The sequence below is a fragment of the Labeo rohita genome, chromosome 3 (genome assembly GCF_022985175.1).
Source record: "Labeo rohita strain BAU-BD-2019 chromosome 3, IGBB_LRoh.1.0, whole genome shotgun sequence".
NCBI classification, from domain to species: domain Eukaryota; kingdom Metazoa; phylum Chordata; class Actinopteri; order Cypriniformes; family Cyprinidae; genus Labeo; species Labeo rohita.
The window spans coordinates 19,085,813-19,106,598 of NC_066871.1; the positions used below are offsets into that span (position 1 = coordinate 19,085,813).

The 20,786-nt window shown below is 37.7% G+C and overlaps 2 protein-coding genes across 2 annotated transcripts; both read right to left on the bottom strand.

Annotated features, from left to right (window-relative positions):
- Nucleotides 1-1,005: 1,005 nt before the first annotated feature.
- On the bottom strand, nucleotides 1,006-5,431 carry thoc6 (THO complex 6). The gene is made up of 13 exons (XM_051106788.1): nucleotides 5,286-5,431; nucleotides 4,972-5,063; nucleotides 4,760-4,824; nucleotides 4,543-4,646; nucleotides 4,391-4,428; nucleotides 4,204-4,252; nucleotides 3,936-4,007; nucleotides 2,256-2,358; nucleotides 2,108-2,157; nucleotides 1,917-1,979; nucleotides 1,561-1,671; nucleotides 1,317-1,445; nucleotides 1,006-1,177 (listed from the first exon to the last, which is right to left on the bottom strand). Exons 1-13 carry the CDS (start codon nucleotides 5,298-5,300, stop codon nucleotides 1,097-1,099), a joined length of 972 nt encoding a protein of 323 aa, XP_050962745.1. The 5' UTR covers nucleotides 5,301-5,431; the 3' UTR covers nucleotides 1,006-1,096.
- Nucleotides 5,432-7,003: 1,572 nt separating this feature from the next.
- On the bottom strand, nucleotides 7,004-20,088 carry srrm2 (serine/arginine repetitive matrix 2). Its single transcript, XM_051106776.1, has 14 exons — nucleotides 19,888-20,088; nucleotides 17,617-17,871; nucleotides 17,346-17,441; nucleotides 14,749-14,934; nucleotides 14,506-14,592; nucleotides 14,313-14,378; nucleotides 13,745-13,774; nucleotides 13,544-13,657; nucleotides 13,079-13,211; nucleotides 10,666-12,638; nucleotides 8,046-8,783; nucleotides 7,862-7,969; nucleotides 7,631-7,741; nucleotides 7,004-7,543 (listed from the first exon to the last, which is right to left on the bottom strand). Exons 2-14 carry the CDS (start codon nucleotides 17,862-17,864, stop codon nucleotides 7,489-7,491), a joined length of 3,945 nt encoding a protein of 1,314 aa, XP_050962733.1. The 5' UTR covers nucleotides 17,865-17,871; nucleotides 19,888-20,088; the 3' UTR covers nucleotides 7,004-7,488.
- Between the last annotated feature and the right edge of the window lie 698 nt (nucleotides 20,089-20,786).

The following is a 20,786-nucleotide window of genomic DNA, read 5'->3' on the forward strand; positions in this document are numbered from 1 at the left end:
AATAGCTGGACGTGGATAAGACCGGAAGCTAGACCAGCGTTGCCAAGTCCATGTTCTTCCCCAATAAGCAACCCCAATAATGTAATATTTAGCGCCTGGAATGCTAATTTTACCAGCGGAACCCCGCCAAAAAGTGTGCATTTTACCGCCCGGAATGTGATTTGTGACAGAGGACCCCCTTAAAAAAAAAACCTTTACCCCCTTAAAGGACCCCCCCTTACTTTTGAGTAGCAATTGGGTGGGTTTTGTTATGACAACCTGGCAACCCTGAGCCAGACACATAAAATTTACAAATAGCCGCACCCACTCTTATGTGAAAGAAAAGGTGGATAAAGGGTTGCACTTACGTCACGGTTTAGTCAGGTACCCGGATGTGTGGGTATTAGGAGATACTCGGATGTAAACAACAGCATGGATCGCACGGTTAATGTACTACTGAAAACATTGTTTTGCTGATGTATGCCATCTAAACCACAGAAAAAACATGTGTATGCTGCTAAATCACATAGAGGACTTGGTAAGCAGGAAATGGTGCAATATTAGCCAAAAGATATTAGCCTAATATTTCACCTACCTGACCAGAAATGATAAGAGCAAACATGAACGTTATCAAGATTCTTGCCCTGGAAATCCTGGTTCAGTTTGGTCAACCACAAAAGCCTTTTGTTCCTCAGATGGTTTTTTGCACTCTTCTCCTTGATTTGTTATAACTGTTGGCAGTCTATATTACTTCAAATGTTTTTTTCCGGTCTGACTGACTAGTAGAGGCCAAAACATGACAATAATTCACAATTTTCAGTAGCAAAAAAATCAGCAAAATATTCACATTTCGTTCTGTTAAATGGCATTGTTTACGTTTAGTGCCGCCAATATGGCCGACTGATGACGTATCGTGAAAACACTCTAGTAATGTAGTCAAAGGCCTCTTCGGGGTACAAATGATTCATACGTAAAGCTAAAAACACACACTGAAAAACAGTGAACAAAAAAAAAAAGTTTATTATAAAAATACATTGTTTAATTGCATTCTAGCAAATCATAATTCAAAACTTTCCCACAGATTTCATTTCAAATTCAAACAAATGTTGGTGTGTGCTCAGAATGACAGAGAAAAGGCTCTGTAACTGAAGTTAGTGAACACATCAATTTGGTGACTGCTGCCCCCTACTGTCATAACCTGAAAGATAAATATTGGGTAAAGGTTACAATCACTAGTCTTTACTTTCCACACACATAGACAATGAAGAGATATTTTATTCTGTTAAAAATCTGTTAAAACATGTACATCTGGCAAGGCCAAAAACAGGTGCACCTACCCTATGTTCAGTGTTTTTGAGATTGAGAGCCAATGTGTTGAGTGAAGACTGAGTGCAGGGAATCTGAGCTTTCACAGTCCCTCCATGTAAACAGTGGGACACAAATGGACCCTCACCTACTGACATGATCTAAGCACAAGCACAACATAATATGTTATAACAAAAGAAATGTATATAAATATATATAAAAACGGTGCTTTTTCTGTTTTCTTATCACATTAAATTGACAGCTAGTCCTTCTCACCAGGTCCTGGTAAAAGACAGCTTCCCTTTGGCAGCCAGGCAAAGGAAAGACAGAGGTGGGGGACATGGAGCGGAGGTGCCATAAAGAGAGCGATGGGCCTCCACCACAGAGCTAGGGAGGAAATAGATAACATTTTATAACAATAGGGGCATTTTGCCATTTCATCTTAACATATATAGAGGGGCATTCCAGATGAGCAGTACACCATTACAAGCATGCAGATAGTAACCGAGGTATTTAAAAACAAGCATGTCAATACATATGCAAAAAATGCTGTGAAATCAGACACGAGTTAAACAAGAACAAATAGACAATAGCTTCACTGTCCCTGCCAACCAATCACAAGTCCATCTTACCATCCAATCAGAGTCTGTGGCAAGACAGCTAATCCATTTCCCAAACTGGGGGCGTGCGCATTCCTGACCCGCCGTTCCAGAACAAGTATGAAAGCAAGAGAGTGGGATTTCAGTGTTTTTTTCTTTGAGGCATGAATGCATTGTTTTAGCTTATTTGTTAGTTCTTTATCATAAGCAGAGGACTGTTTTACCTCATATTTGAAAACTTCAATACAGTGAACTGGGCGATTTGTCCGTGAGTCTGGTGGAGAAAGTATATAGAAAGTATACATTACATAATGTTTTACATTTCTTGGTTTCATTTTCATTTTCAAACACAATTCGTTGTGATTCACTGACCCCATATCCTCACAGCACCATCCTCCCCACCAGAGAGGATCTCATCTTCCCTTTCTTTAAAGCACAGGCAGTGAATGTAGTCAGTGTGGCCCTTCAGTACAGACTGCAGAAAACACAACATGAAGGAGAGAAATATTATGATTTTCATATCATGAAAATCAGACTTTTTCCATGTTTGAGTGCTATAATCGGGTCCCCAGTGCATCTACTAACCCAGAAAATGTGAAAAAGGACAACTCAGTAACATTGTTTTGGTAAGCCTTTTTCTGCAAGCAAGTGAAAAAATGAGCCACTCAGATTTCACTCCCCTAGTGACACAGAAAGGGGATCTTATTATAAAATTACCTCCCCTTAACCTACATGTTTGCATCCACATCGCCGTCATTTTGTTTTGCCAAGCGACAACGGTGTAACAGTTCTAACGCTATGGCAAAAGTTTGAGCACAGCATGCTAACTGTTTTGTCATTGGCTGCACAGACGAGCACAGAACACTATTTAGAGTCCCAACCTCAGAGGAGACAAGAGAGCAGTGGATTTATTGATTTACTTACTGTATATTACGCTGCTGCCACACAAATCTAATATAAACGTGATTTCTTTCCCAGCTGTTTACCTTCACAGACATAACCAACTGTTTTTGTAACTCCTGTCTGTTTTTAACACAAACTTGTGTGTATTTGATAGTTTAAGCGCAATAAGACATGAAAGAGAACTTGGTTTAGTACTCAAATGCTGTGTGACAGCCGTTTTCTGCGCATAATATGGTTAAAACACATGATTTCACACACAACGTATGATTTCACGCTCAATATATACTATACACAAAACCAAACAGATGTTTTTTAGCACAGTATCTGAGCTACGAACAGGGTTGCCAGGTTTTCACAACAAAACCGCCCAACTGATACACAAAACTTGCCCAAAAGTAGCCCAATCCTGGGGGTAAAATACACATTTTTTGGCAGGGATCCCCTGGTAAAATTAGCATTCCAGGGGCTAAATATTATGTTATTTGGGGTCACTTGGCAGCACTGGCTACAAGCTGTAAAGTCACAGCTCTATTTTGGAAAAGGAGGCGGGGAGCAGCAGCTCATTTGCATTTAAATAGCCATGCACAAATCAGCATGTTTTTGATTCCACTCAAAACAGGCATTTTCAAAAAGATACAATAAATGATCTGTGGGGCTTTTTGATCTGAAACATCACAGACACATTCTGAAGATACGTGAGATTTATATTACATATTGTAAAAAGTGGCAAAATAGGTCTCATTTAAGGGGATCCTACAGTGTTTTAAATTATTTATTTAAAAAGCTTAACATGCAGACCACTAGGGGGCCAAGACATTAAAAAATGTCTTGTGTTAGTTTACCTAAAATATTTGTTTGGCAAACTCTGTTTTTATTTTACTGAATGTACAGAGCTATAAAGTAATCCTTCAAAATAATAAACAAATATTTCTAATTTCAAAAAAAAAAAGTCTGATTGTGAATCTGCAGTAACAAATTATTTGAGAACATCTCAAATAATTTAAACAGTTTGACTTAGATATTTATTTTATTTTATTTTATTTCCTTTTCTTTGGACAACAAGCACCCTTGCTATTATTTAAGCAGAAGTGCAAGTTGTAGTTGGGGATCCTTGGAAATATTGAGTTAAAAAGGTGTAGTCTAACTGACCTTAAAGATACCGGTCTCCATGTCCATGATGTGAATGTTATTGTCACCTCCTCCAACTATCAAGCTGTTGTCCTGAAAAAAGAAAAAAAAAAAAAAAAAAAAAAAAAAAAAAAAAGCCATTAAATTGATCAACTTTGAGATACTTAGACAAATACATAAAACTTTACAGAAATGAAATTATATAAATGAATGGACCATTTACTATAGGTAACTACATAATGAAAAGCATGTATTAGGAATAACCAACACAAATAGGTAAAGTACAAACCTTTGGGTTTATGATCATTGCATTGATCTCTGGTATTTCAAGACTAGTCCTGTATGGAACAAGACATTTGAAATCACACTTGGGTAGTTCCCATAATAACGAAAGTCATAAAACCAAATGATCTATCACTATCTTGTGTGTATGCAAAATATGTAAATCAGAATCAGAACGATAATCAGTCACTCACTCATAACTGGGTTTCCTTGTCCATGCAGCTTTGTTGCTCTGTGGAAACAAAATATATGTTTTTACACTATCTACAAAGCACAACTATGAAAAGCAATATACATTTTCACCAATCCAAAATACACAAACATATATCGAACATCTGACTCTTACTTTTTTGATGAGCTCTGCCCAGCTCCAGGCACTGATCTCTCCATTCCCAGCACTCAGGAGATGAGTGTCAGTGGAGAGAAGAGAAAACACTGGACCATCATGAGCTGAAACAATTAAAAAGCCCTTTCACTTGTCATTGTTGCAATACTGGATACTGTAATGTTTATAAACTGGATAATCTAGGACACACATAGTAAATGTAAATGATCTGTCTAACCAGTAAAGTTAAGGATGGGCTTCTGGCTGCCCTCTGATGCATCTGGACTCAGTGCAGCTGAAAGACTGTAAGAAGGAGACAAGTAAGCACACACAGCACACACTATACAGAAGACGTTTATACACGTACGTCCACGAACATTAGGAGGCCTATTAGTTAACACTACCTAAACTGCTATTACAATTAATAGCTTAACTAAACTGATCTCTTACCTGAACACTGCTATCTCTCCATAGTTGTTACCCGCTGCAAGAAAACGACCGCAGGGAGAGAAACTCTGAGAGAACACGGACATGTGAAGGAGCTGGAGAGAGATAAACGTGTCACGAAATGACTGACAATAATTCATAAATTTCTACGTGCATAAATATAATTATTGACATATAAAAATGTATATGAGCCATTTGTGAAAACCGCTAAAAACGAATGATTACACCGCAGGCTGAACGATGTTTTCGATAGTTTCAGTGATGAAAAAATGCGTGTTTACTGATAAACTGAATAATATCCTGATTGTATTATTTACCTCAACTGGACCCATGTTCCTGGAGTTTATTAAACTAATAATGTAACTTATAAAATCCCTAGTCAATTCCCATACAAAGCCTTCGCGTTACTAGTGCTGCTCTTTCAAACAGCGTCGCGTAAATATGACGTAATATACAATCTGCCTCCGAGTCCACAGACTGGCCCAAACAGTAACCGTGGTAACTAGTTTCAGCCACATTACCTTTACCTTAGCTATTACCAGTGTTGGGGAGTAACTAGTTACATGTAACGGATTTACGTAATTTAATTACAAAATAAATGTAACTAATCTGTTACAATTAAATTAGTTACATTAAAGTATTAACGATTACAAAAGGGGGTTACAAGAGAATATTTTCACACCATACAGATTTAATAGATTTCTTTTCAAAATTGCATAGACGTATGAGTATGAGACACCATTTTTTTTAGCAGTTTAGAACACAGAATAGGATACATGTTTATTTGATAACTGTTTTATTTCCTGTTTAGCTTTGTGTGTATGCTTTATTTCTTTTAATTAACCTTTTTTCAAGGCATTGTTAGATGCAAGTGTTTCCTGTCATAGCTATGCAAAAAATTGATTTAAAAAACAGTATCACAGCTATTAAACTATCCTCCGGTTTCACAGACAGGGCTTAAGCCTAGTCCTAGACTAAAATGTAAGTCTGAGCTGTTTCAGCTGAAAGAAACTTGCACTGATTGATCTTAAATTATATCAGTGCCTTTGTTTTGTCTCAAGATGCACACCAGTAATGTTTTTTTTCTAAGCACATTTATAAGAATTACTTAAATGTCCTAATTGAACTATGGCCTAGTCCTGGCTTAGTCTAAGCCCTGTCTGTGAAACCAGGCCCATATCTTTTTAATTTTAAATCAGTATTTTACCTCAGAACGATCTCAAAGTATAAAGAGGTGCTAAAGTCTGATTATGTAGTGGCTGTGCTTTAAATTTTTAATTATTATAATCTTAATTAAAATAATGAAGGATTTTGAAAGTCTGACAGTAATCATTGTTGTGTACTACTGTAAGGTTAACCCTGCTTGGTTTAAATGTTTGAAAATGATTAACAGTTTAGAAAATTTCATGGAAAAATAGAAATTGAAAAAGTTAAGAAAATTAGAAAAGTAATCAAATGTAATCAGGTACATTACATCAATAAAGTAATTTAAAATAGTAACACTACTTAATACATTTTAAATTGGGTAACTTGTAATCTGTAACCTGTTAAATTTCCAAAGTAAACTTCCCAACACTGGTTATTACAAGTGTTACGACTGTAAACTATACATGAATGTAGCAAAAATATCCTAATATTCTTTCAAATTAAACCTTTTTGATGACTCATATGGTTAATGTCACATTATCACAATTGTATTAGGTTTCTATAGTATTTGGGGGGGGAAACTGCACCATGGCATATTTATGTAGAAGCATATAAGCTTTAATTAAAGCAAGTAAAGTAATTATTTCAATATTAAACATCTCTCCAGTCCCTGTTTAATATAACGCCTGGACTATAGGCTATAGGCAACTCTAATTGTGCCACTGTTTGGCTGTTTTGCACCATCACCATCTCTTTTCCTCTTCAATTTAAAAATTCCACTTCACTTTTAAAGAATATAGCAACCTCTGTGTGAATATACGGTTTATAATGTCCTGTGTATTTGCATTAGCTTCTCCTTCAGCACCACAAACTAAATGCTCAGACAAGAAGATTCTACTGCCATTTTATTATTCATAATTCTTTTCTCCACAAATAAACAAAAAGGAACAGACTCCGTCCACATACGCAGGAACAGAATATAGTCCATTCTGATCACCAAATTACAGACATTCATCTACATTCAGAACAATGTAGCAGACAGAAAACCACTGGACACGTGTGATTCTGTTTATGTGTGTATGTGTGAATACAAATATCGTCCAGCATCTGTTGGCACAGAGCAATAGTTGTTGAGAGCTTCAGTGTCTCAGCTGGCCTCTCCTTAAACATTAATTACACCATAATAAAAGTAAAAATAAATCCTCCCTTTTGGGACGAGTTACAAAGAACCAGGTTTTGAGAGACCGTCCTCTACTAACGGTGAAAATCTCACCATTACAACTAGTCACATTTCTAGTCTCATCCAAGTGATACTGAGATGATTCAGTCCAGTGAGGGTCAGATAAGAGAGTCCAAAAAACAAAAAAGTTTCACTTATTTCCTCCGTCGACTGTCTGGAGATCTGCTTCTCGACTTCCTGTTTGCACCGCTGATGGAAAACAAATTAAGATTAATGCTAGCAAAAACAGCGGGTAGAAAATTACAGTAAAAATATGCAGATCTGTTCAGTACTGACCGTCGAGAGGGTGGAGAATGTGTGGGTCTTCGTTGCCTCGCTGGAGGGGAGTAACTGAGTGACCTGGAGTCTCTCAGCGAGTCTGCTGGCACTCTCTTAGGCCGTGGTGGACTGCAGAGTTCAAAGGAAATGATTGAGACAATGCGATTCAAATGTTGCAATTCATGTTAATTCATCTAACGTGACTTATTTGTGAAATAAAAACACTGAAGTGTGGGCAAAATATTCTACCTTTTAGTCTTCTCTTCTTGTTCACTTTCTGACGAGGATGACGACGACGAAGAAGCTCTGCTTTTTGCCATCTTGCCAGCATCTCTATTTGCACTTGGTTTAACACCCCTGAAAACACAAACACTGAAATGAAGGCCGTATTTATGGATCTATGAAACTGAGTTCAAACTGAACTGTCACTTACACTTTTGCTTTCTCTGCCTCAGAGTCTGAGCTGTCTGATGAGGACGATGATGAGGATGAAGATGAGGACGAGGATGAGGACGAGGATGAGGAAGATGAAGAAGAACTCAAGCTGCTTCTCTTCTGCTGTTGGCCAGAGCTCTCCTTTTCTGGTTTCCCGTTGACGGCAGTCTTTGATGGTTCGTGGTGCCGCTCGTGGACAGATGATGGGGACTGGCCTCTTAATCGCTCAGCAGGTGGATCCCTGCTTTGTGACTGGTTGGTCATTGGTGATCTAAAATGAATAGGACGTTCACGGGAGAGAGAGCGATGGTGCGACTGGTTGGGAGGGAGACGGGTGTCTTTAGGAGGTGAGGGAGACGGATGTTTCGAGTTCCTTTCTGGTTGCTTATTTTTTGTCTGTTCATCAGTTTCCCTCGATTGGTCTTTATTTGCATCTGTAGGCTTCACAGTCTTCATCTGTCTTTGAGGAGAGGGCGAGGCTGAAGAGGACGAACTGGAGGAAGAGGATGATGATGAAGAGCGCCGTGGAGGAGTGGGATCTTTGGGTGGCGCCCTCGTTCTTTGTTCTCGCTCTCGCTCTCGCTCTCGTTCTCGCTCTCGTTCTCTCTCCTTCTCCTGTTCACGCTGTCTCTCTCGCTCTCGATTTCTCTTCCTCTCCTGCTCTCTCTCCCTTTCTCTTTCTCTCGATAGTGAACGACTTCTGCGCCGGCGTAGAGGAGAGGGTGAACGACGAGGCCTAGATGTAGAGAGAGAAAATCTTTGTAATAATAACTGCAATTACATCATTTTATTATAAACTTTCATCATTTCAGGAAACCACTAGCTAGTTTCTTTTTAAAGAAATTAATACTTTTGTCCAGCAAAAGTGGGAATAAAGACATTTATGATGTTACAAACGATTTCTATTAAGTAAACACTGTTCATCTGAATTTTCAAATTAATCAAAGAAATAAATTAACATGATTTCTACAAAAATATTAAAGGGATCCAAAAATTAAAATTGTCATTAATTACTCACCCTCAAGTCGCTCCAAACATGTAAAACCTTCATTCATCTTCAGAACACAAATTAAGATATTTTTGATGAAATCTGAGAGCTTTCTGACCCTGCATAGACAGCAAAACTATTGGCACGTTCAAGGCCCAGAAAGGAAGTAAGGACATCGATAAAATGTGACCTGTGCTGGTAAAATGAGTCAGAATGTGCATGGTCCAATTTTGAACTACAGGCAAAAGAAGTGAAAAATATCAGTCTTGATCGAATTTGAGGTTCATTAAGCCCTCTTCTAGTGATCCCAATGCTCGAAATGGTAGATAAACAACTGAAATGATCTTTTCTTTTTTTTTTTTTCTTTGAGAGTACCACCTTTTTCTCTGCTCTCTTCTGGATGACTGCTGCTGCTTCTCACAAGCTGTAGGTCTACTGTTGCAAAACGCAGCATTCCAGCTTTGTGAATATTCATAGCAAATTCTCAAAATATAATTTTCAAACCCATGCTAATGAAAACAAAACGATCGCACTGACTGACATTTGCAAAGTGCATGCATAAGACGTGCCTCTCAGAGAACACACAGTTGCCCTATAAAACCACATAATTGCAAAATATGTCTTGGCGAGATTCACACAAACATAATCTGTTTTGTCTTACATGAATGTTTAGTTAACAGTTGGAGAAAAATCTTATGTGTAACATTATATTAGACCCATGCATTACAGTATTAGGTCTTAATATAGATCTGTCTCAATGTTAATCAAGTATTAATAGAAAAGATGGAATCACTTGCTACTCTTGATTAAACTACTGTTTATTTGGATCTTTGTTCTTATTTTTAATAACAAAGATAAAATAAAAATAGCTATATTGTGATTGATAATATAGCAATTATTATTAAATAATGAATTGGAGGAAAATATGCAACGTTGCTTGGTGATCTTGCTTTGAAAACTTGATTGTTCTCAAAATAAACTCTATATATAAAAGACTATATCGCCTTCAAACGGCTGTAGCATATAAGTCATATCATTTTGAAGGTATTTTAATGGAGAATGTGAAAATAAAAAGATTTTTTGAAAATAAAGTAATTATTTTTGTTGTCTTTGCTTGCAAAACTATTCTCATAGCTTCGTTACATTACGGTTAAACCACTGATGTCACTTGGACTATTTTATCGATGTCCTTACTACCTTTCTGGAATGTGTCAGTTGGGTTGCTGTCTATGGAGGGTCAGAAAGCTCTCGGATTTCATCAAAAACATCTTAATTTGTGTTCTAAAGATGAACGAAGGTCTTATGGGTTTGGAACGACATTAGGGTGAGTAATTATTAACAGAATTTTCATTTTTGGGTGAACTATCACTTTAAGCAACACAACTTTTCTCAAGCCTGAAAATAATTATTCTTTCTTAATCAGCATATTAGATGATTGTTTTGATCAAACAATGCACCCTTTGTAAGTCACTTAATTAATAAAGAGATCATAAAAAAAAAAAAAAAAAAAAATGAAAAAGAGCTTAAGCATGTCACTGGCAAGAAACTCAAAAACCCATGTCCACAGATTGTCTACTACAACTACTTTTAAGGTTGAGTTTATCTTTTTCAAAAAACCTGTGGTACGAACCTGTAAGGAGGACTCGGCCTTCGGGGACTCCTAGATCTGCTGTTCCTTGTTCTCCTTTCCCTAGAACGATCTCTGTCCACTGGCCTTGCCCTAAATCGGTCCCTCTCTCGCTCTCTGAGGCGTTCCCGGCTACGGTCCCGCCGGAAAGGGGATACGTTTCGAGAAGGCGATGGTCTTCTTGCTCCTCGTCTCGGACTGGGAGAACGTGAGCGTTGTGGGTCCTGGTACTGTCGCGGTGGAGTGCGTTTCGGTGAAGGCCGAGAAACTGTCTGTCTGACCTGCGGCATGTCAGTCCTTCCTCTTCCCCTCGGAGATAAAGGTGACGCCTCTTTCTTTCGGTCAATCTGCCGATCTCTTCCTCTGGCAGGCGAGGGTTGTGAAGACTCTCGCTCCAGCTCTGACGGGGAATATCGCTCGCCTCCTCTGTCTCTGCTCTGAGATTTTGTTTCTTCTGAAGGGGTGTACCTGTCCCCACTTGGGGCTCCTCTGTCCCGCCCTCTTTGAGGGGGCGAAGGAGGTGGGCTTGAACTCTCAGTGGGAGTGTACCTCTCTTTTCCACGTTCCCTGTCTTTGGCTCCAGTGGAAGGAGACAAGGAGTGGCCAGGTCTCCGCTCTCTTTCCATGTCTCGCTGTCTCTTATCAGCATCGTCCCTTTTTCTCTGGGGCTCAGGAGGTGAGCTCTGTCTTTGTGTGGGAGGGTATGTCTTTCTGCCTTCATCACTCTCTCCAATCCTTCCTCGGTTCTCCTTCTCTCGGCGTGCAATCGCCTGAGCTATGACAGCATTAGAAACTGACTTACCAGCAGCACTGCTGTCTTTTGGACTTTTCTTTTTTTTCTTTTCATCTTCTGAGGATGATGATGATGAAGAGGAGGAGGAGGATGAAGATGATGACGAAGAGCTGTCACTGTCACTCTCGCTGCTGCTGCTACTGCTGCTGCTGCTACTACTACTACTGCTGCTGCTCGCAGCTTTCACTTTGTCTTTCTTCCCAGGCTTTTCCTGTTGCATCTGTTTCTCTTTCTGGTCTTGAGGACTCCTCTCTGGTCTCTTGTCCTCCTCCATTCTCCTGTCTTTCTTGGCCACCTCTTGTTCTATCTCACTTCCTCTAGCACCTCGTCTGTCCTCAGGCTGACCGCTAGAGGAGGACTTCCGGTCTGATCGAGACATTTCTTCTCTTCTGGTGCGGTTTCTCTCCTTTTCTCTGTCGCTTTCTCTGGCTTTTCTCAAAGCCTCTTCTTTCATCTCCTCCTCCCGTCTTCTGTCCTTCTCTCTCTGTTCTTCTCGTTCCTTCTCCAGTTCATGATCTCGTTCCTTTTGCCTTCCGTTGGCATAAGGTGAATGCTTAGCAGGAGACATTGAGTCACTAGATCGGTTTCTGTCTCGCTCCTTCCCTTTATCACTCTCCCGTCCTCTGTCATCTTTTCTACTAGAAGGGATTGTATCTCTTTCGCTATTTCTCTGTCTGTCTCTTGCTCTGTCCCCATGTCTCTCCCTTTCCCTGTCCCTGGGGGAAATTGCTCTGTCTTTCTCTCCACTGTGTCCTCTTCTTGTTCGGTCTTTACGTGGAGAAGGAGACGGAGACGAAGATGAGTTATGTCTTCTTTGACCTTTGTTCTTTCTCTCGTCGTCCCCTCGGTTCTTGTCTCTCTGCTGCTTAGGAGACGGAGAGCGAGTCATAGAGTCGTGTCTTTTCCACTGAGAGGGTTTCTCTTTCTCTTTGCTCCGTTGTCGCCGATCTCGCTGCTGTTTGCCTGGTGGAGATGGTGAAGAAGAGTCATGTCTTCTTGTCTGAAGGGGTTTCTCTCTCTCTTCACTCCGTGGTCGTCTGTCCCGCTGCTGCTTGGGTGGAGGAGATGGTGATGAGTCGTCGTGTCGTCCTCTCTGGGGTTTTTCTTGCACTTGTTCTCTCTCACGTTCTCGGCCTTTCTCTTTTCTGCTATGCTCAGGTGTTCTTGAGCGTCTTGGTGATCTCTAAAATAGGGGAAGACAGAATCTAGTCAGAGGGTTGCCTGAACAACTGCTTGAATGATCTGGCTCAAGGTATGCTCGTACAACTAGGCCAGGCATCAGGTGTTTATATGACAAGTTCTTGCATTCAATAAAGGGGTTTCAAGGTGCATTTCTTAGAATTTTGACTATTTTTGACATACTACATCAAACTTAATGCCTGTTGTGGCAAGGCGCTCAAAAAGCAATGCAACAAAGGCCAAAGACACCATCTTAATGTGTTCGACTCTAATTTAACATGGACTTTATATAGAATGAAATACATACTATAATGTGTTTACTTTAAAATGCTCATTTAAAAAAGGACAGACCATAAGAATAAAAGGAAAGACTAATCAAAAGGAATAAATTGGATTAAATATTTACAGAGTGCATATGCCTCTATGATTTCCAAAACACATTACCTCTCTGACTTCCATCCTTTTTGGACTTTCCGCACTACGGCCAGGCCGCCTTCTGTCAGGGGATCTGCCTTTCCTCCCCTCATCCGGACGAGAATCTGATTTATTCTGCTGTTTTCCTCTTGGAGGGGATTGGCTGAAAATAAAAAAGTCATGCATACATATTTACATGAACTTTCACTAATTAGGAACATTTTTAATATTTTAGACATATTTTAGTAAGAGACATCATTTATGTTATATTAACACATACAAGACTTAATACCTAGGGTTCCCTTTAATATTTCACATATTTTAGAACAATTTTAAATAAAGCCATGTAATAGGAGAAATTTGGTTTATGGGGTGGAAAAAGCTCTTGCAACTGCTATTAGAAAAAGCTAATGTCAACTGTAAACAGTAAAATCCAAGGGAATGCTATAATGAGACAAAAAAATCATGTAGTGTGCACATGTAATGTAATGATACCTGCGAGCTGGGCTGGAGGACGCACTCTGCTGTTTTCGGCTCTTACTGGGAGGTGGAGTCTCATTGTCACTCCTTTTCCTCTTTCTTTTGGTTGTTTCTTTGTCATCTGATGAACTGTTGTAAGACAAATGATAATATTTAAATATATTGTACATACAGTTATCAAAGGAAACTTACAGTGATGAGGAGGAGAAAACCTACCTCTCTGTGTCACTCTTCACTGATTCCTCCCTGAAAGCAAAAATGTATTAGGTACTTCCAGCCATTTAAAAAAAATAATGCAGAATCATTTAAATTCTCACATTTTTAATGCTATGAGATTTTTGGACAAATAAAAGCTAATTTTCTACATGACATGTAAAAAAAATATTGATATTTCAAAGAAAATGTATCCAGGTCTATATTAAAAATATTGGTGAATTAGCAGCGAATAAGAACGCATTTAATAAATAAAGTATTTTTTCTCTAAATGGCAGCTGTAGAGGAAAGTGTGTTAGCCTCTTGGACAACTTGCCTTAATGTATCTCAGTTTAAGAGTGATAATATTACCACATGCAAATAATCTGACTATTAAATCTTTTCCTGGATTACTGGTTTATGAAAATGCAAATAATGTCTAGCAAAGTAGGATCTAAGAACCATTTACAAATGCAAAATATCATTACCATTCATGTTAATTTTTTTTTAAAACTTAAAATATTCCAGAATGACTCAAGTAAGAAATAAATGAATTAACAGAATATTGTTATTTAATGGCATTAAATGAAACCTTTTCTTTTTCTTCTTTTTGTCCTTTTTCTTCTCTCGTCGGGGAGATGGTGAGGGGCTCTCAGAGCTGTTACAAAAGAGAAAACTGACTCATTAATATATCATTCTCTTATGATAATATATAAGCAAAACATTAATATCTTATTAACTTATGCTAAAAGTGCTCTTAATTACTCCTCCATTCACCAGTTTACCTTTCTCTGCTTTTGTTTTTCTTTTTCTTCTTCTTCCGGCTCTTTTTTCGCTCAGGAGATGATTCTGAGTTATCAGACTCAATAATCCTGGAACAAAAATGATGAAAGACGTAAGTACACACATGTAAGTTTGGACTTCTGAAAGTTACAGTACGTTTTCATAGTACATTAAGCTCTTTTATCTCAAAAGATAAAAGAAAAAGTGCTGATAAGACCCCTTTAATCTCCCCTCCATCTACTTACTGGTACTTTTGCTGCTGCTGCTTCTCTCTTTCCAGCCTCTCCTGCTCCCTTTTCTCCTTCTCTCGCTCTTTCCGGTCAGGATGAAAAGATGAGCCGTCAACGTAGTCAGAGCTGATACCGAACGCTTCTCTCAGACGGTCATTTTTTTGCTGGTTAGCAGCTGCTAGTGCATGAGTCTCAGTCACGCTGCGAGAAAGAGCAAAACACATATGGGGGCCATTTTAAAAAAGGCCATGAAAAAAGCCTTAATTTCTATTTGAATGCTCTGAAGTAGAGATGCACGATATTGGATTTTTGCCGATATCCATTATGCCGATATTTTTTCATCTCATTTTGGCCGATACCGATATATCATTTTATTTGGAAAGTTAGTTTTTAACAATAACTTATTTGTTAGGATTAATAAATAGCAATGAGTGGTTTACATTCAATCCCTTCTTTTTCATCAGTAGACTAGCATTATTTATGATCTGAATTTTGTAAATTAAGTTCACTTTTGCTATGTTATAAGCCGAACTTTGATGCTTTCACTTTCGAATTCGCAATCTGAATACAACATTTCAAAACGAAAACAGAAAAGTAGAACTAAACTGGGTGACTGTGAGGGTGCTTTGCGGGACATGAACAGGACATAATTCATTGCTACAATTTCTTAATTCATTCCTATGATTTATTAATTTATTAATTTGTAAAATGAGGGCATAAAATGTAGTATTAACGAATTGTTAATTTATTCCCACTAAATATTTTATTTCCCACCCGCAATTTATCACAGTAAGAATACGAAAACATGGATTAAAAGTGAATGACAAGAAAATAAACCTAAGAAATTAAAGGGTGAGACGGTGAGGATTTGGGAAAATAAAAATATTATTAAGTTATGTCGCAATTCGTGACCAACTGGCAAAACAGTACACTTTTTTGCACAAGAATACCAACATGTTTACCTTCTCTGGTTTAACAAGCAGTCTTTTACCCTACTCGAAAACCAAATCCTCCGTCCACCATCGTTTCCAGAATAGTCGCGTCATTTTTGCCATCACCACCTGGCTCGTGCTGACACTACAAATACAAACCAGGCTCTACACCCGAAGCGCTCACAACGAAAACTACTCTTCGCGTGATGACCAAGTCAAATTTTAACTTGCACATTTAAAAAAAAAAAAAAAAAAAAAAGATCAGTTTTTGATCAGATTTAGACTGATCAGACTTGATCAGTCTAGAGCCCTGCAATACAAAGGCATTCAACATGGAAAGAAAGTAATAGAAATGTAGTCACTATAAGTCATGTTTAATTATAATTTCCAATGATTTTATACCGTGCACTGCGCTTTGACAGGCTGCGGGACACGAACAGGACATAACTATTTCCTACAACTTGTTAATTCGTTCCTACGTTTTATTAATTTATTAATTTGTAAAATAAGGGAACGAATTAATAAGTCATATTAACGAATTCTTAATTTATTGCCACAAAATCTTTTATTTCCCACACGCAGTTTACCCGCATAAAAGATACGACAACATGGATTAAAAGTAAATGACAAGAAAATAAACCTGCGAAATTAAAGGGTAAGACGGTGATGATTTGTGAAAAGAAACTATAAATATTATTATGTTTGTGGCAATTCGTGACCAACCGGGAAAACAGGACACATAGCCGCTTATGGCTTTAAATGTATGGGCTCGAACGGCATGAATCCAAAAGTATGGTCGCTACTAACATTTGCCTGCTAACCAATTATTTAACTTATAAAGAATGCTTTGTACCTCACTTGTGTCATAATATTCACGAAAAATGTTTCATATGAGCAACAGTGTGTTTTGCCGTTGCGCCGCCGAAGAAAGAGAATTCACTGACCACGCGCCGTAATTACTTTTTTATTTTAAATGCAGGGGCCGGTTGCATAAAAGGTTTAGACTAGTCTTAAAAATTTAGTCAGCTAATTTTTCTTTAAGACTGGTAATAATTTATTTAAAAACAGTTACTGAAAAATGTAAATTAGTCTAAGCTGAATCCAAAAAATAATAATGATTACCCTTTGGTTAACTGCTAGTTAGTCAGACAAATAGTTAAGACACTGTCTTAACATCGAGGCTAAGTTTATGCAACTGGCCCCAGATCATGTTATGTGCAAACATAGCCATTGGGTTTCAAAATACAACAAAGAGCACCATAAAACCATTTAAATGTGCATTTAGCGATCTAGTGACTGGATATGAAACAGGCAACAGTAAATGATCCCAAATGAAACAACAGCGCGCTTTCTCCTATAGCCACTGCTGTCACTGCACGTGCTATTGCTACGCATCATTCTGTATGTGCATTCTCAGTTTAAATGCAGCAATCCAAAACAGTGAATCTACTCCTCATTCAGTCAAAACTTTGCTTCAAGAATGAGCCACACTGCTGACATGATCTAATCCCTAGCACACCCTTAGCACATGTGAGTTAACATATTTATCTTATCGGCAAGACATATCAGCATAATTTTTCATATCGGGCCGATGCCGATATTTACATTTGAAGTCATTATCGGCCGATTCCGATATCAGTCCGATAATATCGTGCATCCCTACTCTGAAGTAATACTCACGCTGGTCTTTCTGTTGGAGGAGGGGCAGGTTCTTGTCTTTCTTGCAGCATCAATCGAAAGGTGTTTACCTTCTCTTCGATCTCCTCTGCAGAGTACCTTTCACACAGGATGACAACAATATTCATTTGAATGACTGACACATTGCTTAATTTAAATATATATTTCAAAAAGCTCAGAAGCCACTGAGAAGAAAATACAAAGTCTACATTCTCTACATGCAGGCCATTAACCCTAATTTAAAGGGATTTTATCATAGTTTATCTCATCTTACCCCTGCTCCTCCATCATGTCCTGCAGCTCGGCACATTTCACCTCCAGCTGTCTCTTCCTCTGGTGCTCTAGGATATCAGCGTTAGGTTGTCTGTTCAGCTGGCTCTCAAGTCTCTCTCTGTCTTTCTCATCCCGCTCTCCTCCACGCTCATCCCTGTTCCTCTTGGCGCGTACGCTGGACAAGTTCCGCTGCACGTAGCCGTTCGTGCCACTGCCTCGCGGCGTGGTCAACCCGATACCGTTATACATCTCTGCTCTGAGAATCCAGACATAACATGAGAACTCATGAGTAAGCACTGAACTGAACAACTGCATATCACATTCCTACTTTTTAAGTGGCCAGGGATAAAAGCATTTGCTACATGAATAATGTGAATAAATGAGTGCTGCTTGGAGACATTATGGCACCTTCTGCATTTGTGGAAACCATTAGAGAAAAAAATAAATGCTTTTTGTATATATAAACACTACTAGTCAAAAGTTTTTGAACAGTAAGATTTTTAAGTCTCTTCTGCTCACCAAGCCTGCGTTTAGTTTAGGGCTGCACGATAAATCGCATGTGATAAAGTTGGTAAAGCTGGTTCTATAATCAGTAGTAAATCTCAATCATGTGTGTGCTTTCAAGATAGAGCGTTTACTACACAGAGCCGTAGTTCACTGGCAAGCTGAGCAAGCTTGATGTTATCGTTTGTGTGGTTTTACACAGCTTGTCAATGAACTACGGCTCAATGCACAGCAAAAACAACAACATTTTGAAATAGAAAATATTTTAAAAGTAACGTATTCCTGTGATTTCAAAGCTGAATTTTTAGCATCCTTACTCCAGTCACATGATCCTTCCGAAATCATTCTGATATGCTGCTCAAAAAAACATTTATTATTATAAATAAATGTATTATTATTTTTATGTTGAAAACAGTAGTGAGTAGAATTTTTTCAGGCATTTATCTAAAAATAGAAATTGTTTGTAACATTATAAATGTCTTTATCATCACTTTTGATATGGTAACATGGAGTAATGATGCTGACAATTTAGCTTTGAACACAGGAATAAATTACATTTTAAAATATATTCAAATAGAAAACCATCATTTTAAATAGTAAAAATATTTTACAATATTACTGCTTTTGCTGTATTTGTAATTAAATAAAAGAAATGCAGACTTAGTGAGCAGAGGAGAATTCTTTAAAAACATTAAAAATCTTACAGTAACATTTTTAATGTTTTCTACAGATTTTACTGGTAGTGTGTGTATATACGCGCAAATACATTGCTACATGTATATATATTTATGAGTAAACTAAAACTTATATAGTAAATAAAACATAAAATGAAGAAAGCTATGTGAAATTAAAAAAAAAAAAAACACAGGAGTATCAGTTTTTACTAAACTCATCATAAAGCATCAAAAACAGATTTAACAAAAATGACAAAGGAACAACTTAATGTGCTGACTTGATATTTTTTTAACCTTGCAAAAATCCCAGCAGTGAATTTATGCAACCCCAAAATGTCCAGAATTCCATATTTGCAACATTTTCCCAAAATTACACCCTGATGTAAATTGTTTGCCTATACAAAATTACTTTTATTACTAATGGCTTTCTAAAGACATGTATATTATGTATCTTAATGTGCTGAACAACATTTGTCCAGAAATTGAAGGATTCAGCACTTCGTCTGACGTAACTGGGGCTCTAAAACCACACGAATATGGAGTCTGTATGGTTCTATGTTTTAAAACAAGTCTAGGCTGTTTAATAATTACAGAGGTAATTTACTGAGGGTGTGATGTACACAACTGATCGAACATATGTTAAAACGTGCTCAAGTTACGAAAATGAACCCCACCAAGTTATTGGAGATATGAAAATCTATTAAGCAACCTACCTAGATAGTATTAAAGTCCTAGTAAACGCTCCAAACACCATATATTGCTACCAACATAGTATCTATGTAGGTAATCTGTTCTGTATTTTAATACACAGATACTGTATCGCGCCCATAAGATGAAGAATACAGTCTTAGACCAGCAACAGGCCGAGGCCTTCTGTGCTGCTAATGCTTCCTCTACACCACAACCCGTTGATTCGCTTTCATTTTTAACGTTAGCGTTTATGTAATAAACACTGAATAACTTCGGTGTTTACTGATATAAAAGATGATAAAGAATTGTTTTAGCGCGCTAACTTTGCCCTGTATGCTAACAGAATCACTTCACAGTCCAGCATGCTAACTGCTCATTGAGCTTCAGTAACGTGCGCTACGTACCTCTGTGATCCCGCTCAGGGAGAGAACAAAAGTAGAACCGTTACAGGCCAAAGACCGAACAACTGTGGCACAACAAGCGGCAACCGACGACTCTATATCAAATAATCCTTGTAAAATTAAAACGATGTACGCAACGTTGGCTAGAATGAACAGGTAACGCTCATTTGGACGTCATCGTGACGACCTCGCGATAATGTTCGGGGAATGACTGAAGACTACATTTCCCACAATTCAGTTCACTCGCTTTATCCACTCAAATGCGTTTTGGGGAAAAAAAGAGTCCTTTATGATGCAAGGCTGATTTTATTTGATCAAAACTACAGTAAAAACAGCAATTTGGTAAAATATTACTGCAATTTAAAATAACTTTTTCTTTTTTTAGTAAAATAGCCTATATTTATTCCTGTAAAGCTACATTTTGAACAGCCATTACTCTTCTGTCTTCAGTGTTACTTTTTCTGTCTTTCTTTTCTGTTCTTTAAAAATCATTATAAATTAGAGCTCAAGAAACATATCTTATTATCATCAGTCACCAATCTTAAAAATGGTTGTGCTGATTTTTGTGGAAGCTCTGATACATTTTTCAAACATTCTTTGACGAATAAGACAGCATTTATATGAAATAATAAAAAAAACAAAACAAATGTGTAGCATTAATGTCCTTACTGGCACTTACTGGCATTAATTTCAGAAGTGCAAAAATCAAAACATATTATAAAAAAATGGCAGTGTGTTTTATGATTAAAAAAAAGTCACACAGCATGCATTTGGCTGAATTCACTTAGAATATAATTTTGTCAAAATAAATAAACAGAGAATAAGCCTCACATACTGTGTTTTATTTTACATTATGTAATAAATTCTAATATAATACAGACAGAATAATTACATTTTTTTTG

What these genes read in the sequence shown, in the direction of transcription:
- thoc6 (XM_051106788.1), bottom strand. An exon ending in GCCCATCCTTAACTTTACTG is followed by an intron (nt 4,647 to 4,759) that starts GTTAGACAGATC and finishes TAATTGTTTCAG; the next exon opens with CTCATGATGGTCCAGTGTTT. An exon ending in TCAAAAACACTGAACATAGG is followed by an intron (nt 1,178 to 1,316) that starts GTAGGTGCACCT and finishes TTTATCTTTCAG; the next exon opens with GTTATGACAGTAGGGGGCAG.
- srrm2 (XM_051106776.1), bottom strand. Translation starts at nt 17,864, where the DNA reads ATGTATAACGGTATCGGGTTGACCACGCCGCGAGGCAGTGGCACGAAC. An exon ending in AAAGGATGGAAGTCAGAGAG is followed by an intron (nt 12,639 to 13,078) that starts GTAATGTGTTTT and finishes CCCCTATTTTAG; the next exon opens with AGATCACCAAGACGCTCAAG. An exon ending in AGGCCGAGTCCTCCTTACAG is followed by an intron (nt 8,784 to 10,665) that starts GTTCGTACCACA and finishes CTCTACATCTAG; the next exon opens with GCCTCGTCGTTCACCCTCTC.